The sequence below is a fragment of the Archocentrus centrarchus genome, chromosome 2 (genome assembly GCF_007364275.1).
Source record: "Archocentrus centrarchus isolate MPI-CPG fArcCen1 chromosome 2, fArcCen1, whole genome shotgun sequence".
NCBI classification, from domain to species: domain Eukaryota; kingdom Metazoa; phylum Chordata; class Actinopteri; order Cichliformes; family Cichlidae; genus Archocentrus; species Archocentrus centrarchus.
In genome coordinates, this window is record NC_044347.1 from 20,443,196 (window position 1) to 20,450,257 (window position 7,062).

At 36.4% G+C, this 7,062-nt stretch overlaps 1 protein-coding gene across 1 annotated transcript; it reads right to left on the minus strand.

Annotated features, from left to right (window-relative positions):
- Positions 1-385: 385 nt before the first annotated feature.
- Positions 386-5,866, minus strand: LOC115793082 (interferon-induced protein 44-like). Its single transcript, XM_030747839.1, has 9 exons — positions 5,807-5,866; positions 5,417-5,477; positions 3,278-3,316; positions 3,115-3,148; positions 2,081-2,273; positions 1,711-1,863; positions 1,429-1,600; positions 1,230-1,330; positions 386-1,016 (listed from the first exon to the last, which is right to left on the minus strand). The coding sequence occupies exons 2-9, from the start codon at positions 5,442-5,444 to the stop codon at positions 825-827; spliced, it is 912 nt and encodes a 303-aa protein (XP_030603699.1). The 5' UTR covers positions 5,445-5,477; positions 5,807-5,866; the 3' UTR covers positions 386-824.
- Between the last annotated feature and the right edge of the window lie 1,196 nt (positions 5,867-7,062).

The following is a 7,062-nucleotide window of genomic DNA, read 5'->3' on the forward strand; positions in this document are numbered from 1 at the left end:
TTAGCCTGGTTTGGACTTGTATGACTTCCTGGGTGCGTCTATGGGTTTATAAACTCTATGGCATTAACAATGGATTCATAAAATAAATGTGACTTAAAGACATACCTTAAAAATGAAAATAATGAGCTGAAAATAACTATTTAAATGTTGTGTATTATTATTGTTTTTTATGATTGTATTTACCTGAACACATTAGAGATACAAAAATGAGAGAGCTACAGAAATTAATTTACCTTTACATTATCAATGTTGTGTTAACATTATCAGTGATGATGAATGAATGAATAAATACACACTCTCTGGTCAGTCATAATCATGTTTTAATTAAAATTCTGGTAACAAGAGAACAAACTCAACAGATCACAGTCTGCTTGTAATCCCTCTAAATCAGCACATCTTCACTGACCCTCCATCTGTGCACGTGTGTCTTTTTAATTTTTGATATTTTTTCAAGAACATTTGGGTTCACTGTGTTAATGCACTGATTCAGAGAGGACAGTCTTACATCGAAGGTTACAATGACAGAGCAGAGAGCAGTTTACATGCATGTATCAGTAATTCTTCCTGATGATGACACTTTGAGCACACAAAGAACAAAAAGTACATGTACTGATTTTCTTTCAGAAATATTGATAATAAAACTTAAGATGAATACTTATCAGTTTATTTTAATTTAGATTGCAAAGGAAAAAGTTACATAAAATAAGAACCAGTCTAAAGTCAGTATGATAAAGGTTCTAATGAAACTAACATGTTGTTTTAACTGTGATTGTAACTATGGCAAATCAGGAACACCTGGAGAGTAACTGTAGCTGCTTACATCTTCATTTTCCATCTTCCCCAGCTGGTTTTAAGTCTAAGTCATTCAGGTAGTCCTCTCCATAGTCGATGATCTTTTTCAGTACACTCAGTATCAGTGAATCCACGCTGTCATCCGTCTCAATTTCTGTGTGGTAGTTCTTCACGAGAAAGATGCAGTTCATTGGAAGACCCAGGATCAAGCTCAATTTTTCCATCTAAGTTTAAACAATGTTACAGTTAAGAAAACTGAAACTGTTCTGTTGCACTAGTGACATACAATTATAAATTACTTATTGAATTATTTTTTCTGATTCCAAGGAAGGTTTGTGTACAAATGTAGTGAAATGTGCAGCTAAATTACAGATGATACATTAATGTACAAACTGTCTACAAGCTCAACAAGCTACAAGTTACTTCTTGGAACATACCAGCTCATTCAAATACTTGCTCTTGTAGGCGTTCTTTATGTCTTCTTTGCCTTCAGGACAGGCTTCATCAATTTTAGTGATCAGAGCTATCTGTGGGATCCCTGCAATACAGAAACCAAAGCAATAACTTTATCTTGTGTTTTTCTAGTATTTGAAATTATGACATAAAAAGTGCTCTTTGACCAACATCTGCTCTCACCTTTGTCACGAGCTGCTAATCTGACATCCTTCATCTTCTCGATCGTTTCATCATCGATTATGTTGACTATGTTGGCAGGAACAACAAAAACCAGAACGTGGGGTTTGTCATTTATAGTGGGGGAATTGTTGTAGTAAGGATCAGTTTCAGACAAGGGTGATGTGGGATTGAACTAGAAAAAAAAGCAAACTCAGTGAAACCTCTTTGAATGATGCAGTTTCTGTAACACAGCACTGTGTGCACTGTGTCCTCTGATGAGGAGTAAGAATGCAGCTGTCATACCCTGTAACCATCCTTTACATGTCCACTCATGGCAAGTTTGATGTCGTCTATATGAATTCCTCTGTTAGTGCTCTTCTCAAGGCCCATGGTGTCAGTGAAGACAAAAGGGTAAAAAGATCCTGGATTTCCCTTCTGAATTTTATATGTTTTATACTGTAAAAAATAAGTATTGTTGTTATATAGTGTTATATGATGTCATGTTCTGCACTGTAAATAAAAAATGTAATGTTATATTAGTTCCATATACCAGCAACAATCAAAGTTTGAATAGTTTACACACAAATTGTACCCATTATTGTTTCCTTTTTTTCAGTGTAGTTCGGTGTAGTTGTTTTGATGCAAACAGTGACTGTAATAAGGAAATACATACCGCAATGGTGAAACTGTTAATGGCATTCGCTGTCAGAGCGCGAGTTGTGATTTTGCCTCTTAAAACACTGTCGACAGAGTTGATGAAGCTGGACTTTCCAGCACCTGGTGGTCCATGAAGCATAATTCTAAGATGCTGGACATCTTTGTGAGGCTTATAATCTCTCACAAGCTGCAGGTCTCTCTCTTTCTGACTGTTCATTAATAAGCAGATTACAATAGGTTTTAGTGTGCAATTACAGCTTAACATTACACAACAGTGTAAACACAAAATAACAATTAAAACACTTGAGGGGTGTACTAAGAAGCAAGATTAACATAGCCGGATTTATGTTGGCTGGTTTGATAACATCTAAAAACACAGTCACAGAAAATTAATATGATTAAATTAGTTATTATGGATAACTTAAGTTTTCTGCCTGAGTGTGTGGGGTTACATAAAAGAGGACATTTGACATGTAACCCTTTTAGACTGACTGTCAGAGACTTGAGAGGAAAGGTGATAACGATCTATAAAGATTTTAAGACGTATGACAGCCAGAGGCAAAGAAGAAATGGCAGCAGAAAATGGATAATCTCGTGAATTCATAATATATTTTATCTTAGCACTCAGTGCAGGTTCATCACTGTGGTTTATTTCTAACATGACAGCTGCACATTAGAGGTGTGATTCTTTCTACTGATTCATTTACACATTATAAGCTGCATTGTTGTTCCAAACATTCTTCCACAGCCTAATGACAAATATGTGGAAATCACATTATCCACAACAAAGCTGACTGCCTCGATTCTTTGTGACAAATATACAAATGAATCAAATTAAATTTTCTACCAGCTGCAATTCCAGCAGCATTTCTGCATCTCCATGTGACTGTATGCAAATTTCTGTGACATTGTGACTCAGCAGTTTCTGCTGCTGTAACTTTAGCACACAGTTAACTTTAGCTAGAATTAACATAGAGTTAGTGAGATTAATGGGTTAGCCTTTGCCAATTCTAGTACACCTCTTTAAGGAAGCACAGTCTTAATACTCACTCCCATTGTATCTTCCTCAGTGGTGCCTCTAAAACTGTAAAGTGAACATGTTATTTGTATACATCACACTGGAAGGGTAAAGTTTTAAATTAATTATACATCATTATGTGTTTGTTTTATCTTTGAGGTTGAACAATTTTGTTTCATATTTTAAATATCTTACAAGGTGAACATGGAGGTGGAGCGGGAGGAGGAGAAGAACCTGCAATTGAAATAAGACAAGGTAGCAGCCTGTTAACAACAGTTTTCAGTAGTTCAGTATTATTTATATATAAATATTAGCCTTTTGTCACATCTGCTGAAAACATTTGCCTTTTCATACAAAGAGTATCCGTGCCTAGCCTACAGGTTTGTACTCATGAGTCATGAAATACGTGATTTCAAAGCCTTGTCCAGCTGTTTCCTGACGTTTATCATGGTTAATGAATTTCTGTAATTTCTGTGCACGTGTCTGCCTGAATGTGATGGCGGTGTGTGCTTATGTGCTTGAGCAGCTGTGGATTTGCTGTTTTTTGGTAAGAGAAACAGGATGCGCTGGGTATATGAAAAGTTTTGATTTGTACAAAATCGAAATTTGACAAAATTATGGAAACAGTTTGTCCTACAGTAGAGCTTGAAATCTGACTGTTTCAGTTTCAAAAGTAGTTTGTCGAGGAAGAAAGTAATTTCGGCCTATATTCACACCCTGACTCATAGGTACTTTGTGTGTGTGTGTGTGTGTGTGTGTGTGTGTGTGTGTGTGTGTGCGTGCGTGTGTGTGTGTGTGTGTGTTACTTTGATGAAATTAAGAGAAATAAACCTCCAGCAGCACTTTTTTAATCAAGATGTCTTTCTTTTATTATTTTTGCTGGTAATTCCTCTTCATTCATAATTCACTTTGATCAGAAATTCTTTCAAATCTTCAGCGTGACCTGCTCGCATTCCTGCTGTATATTTGCAATTTGTTTTACACTAAACAAAATCAAGTATGATTTATTGAACTCTACAATTGTAATTGAAAATCCTGATCCAATTGAATAAAGTCAATCCAATGTGATGATATGATATTTTTTTAAAAAACAATTATACTTTATAGATGGCATGAAATTCTCAGTGCATTCATCTTCTGCTTCATAAACTCTACATAACTGCAAAATCACTGCAGGATTCCACAGAAATTAAATATGTTCAAGCTCAGCAAGCTTAATGCAATATGATAGCATCATATTAAAAAAATCATAAAAATCATTCTTGAATAAAGGAATATCTTTATTGACAAAAAACGCTAAAGGAGTTTTGTTTTTCCTGGCACCACAGTGGCGTGGTGGTTAGCACTGCTGCCACACAGCAAAATGGTCTGGGTTTGAATCCACCTTGGCCCGGGCCTTTCTGTGTGGAGTTTGCATGTTCTCCTTGTGTTTGTGTGGGTTTTCTCTGTATACTCCAGTTTCCTCCTACAGTCCAAAGACATGCAGTTACTGGGGTTAGGTTGATTGGTGATTCTAAGTTGCCCATAGCTGTGAATGGCTGTCTGCCTCTGGTAACATGTACAGGGTGTACCCTGCCTCTCACCCTATTATGGCTGGGGTAGGCTCCAGGAGATTTATTTCTCTTGAGTTCTTCAAAATCCCCCACCCACACACACACACACTCACACATACACACAAAAAACATAGTGCCTTACTTAACTATGACATATAAATGAAATCATCACAAGTTGGTTTTTGGTCCATTGAACAGCAATCAGCAACAGAGGAGGAGCACTACCATAAAATTTTGGGTAGAAGTGCAAAAAATTTTAAGCTGCGTCTGAGTGAGGCTGGCTTGAATGAGGCTCAGAATTAACAACTCACTTTACTGCAGTAACACAGGGCGGTACACACTAGTGTCCACTGTCAGGACTTGCCTGTGTATATTTAAATGTATCTCTTTGTATAACTGGAACAACAATGCCACTGAAACTGCCAGGCATCATCACCATGCAATGTGAAAAATTTGAACGACAGTCACAAGATCCTGATTTTGTCAGTCATTTTTCACTTTCGTGCTTTTACACATGTAAAGCTATATCTGTGTTTCTGCCCAGCAACTGTCATTTCATTACTGGCATCACCAACTGGCAACCGTTAGCAGGACAGGTGCTGACTTGTTTGTGTGCACACCCCAAAAGCTATTATATGTAAAGGCTCAAATACCTTCACAAGCATGAAAACAAATGTATAAAAGAAGAAGAAATTAATGGACATATTAAAACAGAGCTACAAGCAAACAATCAGAAATACTTAAACTACAAATTTGTTATACAAAAACAAAAGCTACTTACCCTGGAAAGGGTTTTTAAACTTCAACATGTTTTTGTTCCAACAATCTGTAAATAAATCAATCTGAAAAGACAATAAATTCTGTAAATACTTCTAGAAATTAAAATCTTTTAGCAGACACATCCAAATCAGGTGGTAGAGATGATTGATTTCTCTGTCAAGATAGATAGATAGATAGATAGATAGATAGATAGATAGATAGATAGATAGATAGATAGATAGATAGATAGATAGATAGATAGATAGATAGATAGATAGATAGATAGATAGATAGATAGATAGATAGATAGATAGATAGATAGATAGATAGATAGGATTTTCAATTTTCTGCCAAATTGCATTTAATCATGGATTTTCTACAGTATTGAATTGGTAACACAATGTTAGCATACCTGACTGGTTGTGCTGTATAGTAGGTGTCTCTCTCTCTGCTGTTGTCGCCACTGATGAAGATTGTGTGTGACTACAAATATACTTTCAGTTTTGTTTGGGTCACGTAATTTCAAGTTACCTCCTCCTTTAGAATTTGTGACTCTTTGCTCAGATTTTCCAGCAGTACCACAAATTCTAGTTCAAATATTTCTCAGCTCCAGTGAACTTTCTGAGGAGAAAGGGTGGTGAGTGAGGGGATACCTGGTAGGAAGTTGGAAGAGCGAGCAAAGTATCAATAAGGTTAAAGAACTGCAGGATGGGACAGTTGAACTGCTGGCCAGAAAGTGGACTTAAGAGAAAACCAATATTATTGAGTGATACAAATTAAAATTTGTATCACTCAATAATTACCAGAGCACACAATCTAGATGCACTACTGAGCTATACACATCAGTTGTATGTAAAGGTAAGGCTTGCATGATTATAAAGTGAAAGTAAAACCATTTTTTAAACTTATGGTTTACATACCACCCATCCAACGTGCTACAGTACAGGATGCATGTTTCGGAGTGACAATACCAAAACACAAAAAAAAGTAATCATTGCATTGACTAATGTAAACATACAGGATTTTGGACTAGAACTCATAATAATTAAGCTATTTATTTATACACGCTTAAGTCTCATCTCTTTTATGCAATTTGTGGGGCCAGAAGGGTGGACAGATGATCTGTATCACAGAGCAAGCCACATCATGACAGATGATTCCATTTAGATGCTGCAAAAGGCACCTTATTTGTGTTGTAATGGTAACTAAAAATTACACTTACTCACTTTTGGTCTAACGTCTCCACTTTTTTTTTTTAAAGAGCTAAAGCTTACCTGCTTCCCAGAAAAGAAAAGAAAGTCTATATCTGCAGTGCAAATGACTCTGAGGGCATATAGACAGGATGGATTAAAGCAGCCTGCAAACACAGTAATAGCTGTGCTTTCAAGTAAAATGCAGAGGAAACGGTTTGATTGCAGAACAGTGTGTGTGCTTACAGGAAAGGCTCAGACAATGCAGTGTTAACTTATTTTTCAAACTGTTCAGCCTCCTTAAATGAAACAAACCTGCAAATACGTTTGACCTGTAAGTACACCTGCACTAACTAGAGAGATGGGGCAGTAATTTGCATCCTCTTGTACTTTAAACCTCCTGACTATGCACAGGGCTCAGGATTTTTGCCTTTTCCCCGCACAGCATCTTATCCTGAAGCTATCAAATGAAGTTTCA

Coding starts and splice junctions, on each gene's coding strand:
- LOC115793082 (XM_030747839.1), bottom strand. CDS start 5,444: ATGTTGAAGTTTAAAAACCCTTTCCAGG. Junction 3,317..5,416: donor GTTTAAAAACCCTTTCCAGG/GTAAGTAGCTTT, acceptor TTTCAATTGCAG/GTTCTTCTCCTCCTCCCGCT. Junction 1,601..1,710: donor ATGTAAAGGATGGTTACAGG/GTATGACAGCTG, acceptor TTTTTTTTCTAG/TTCAATCCCACATCACCCTT.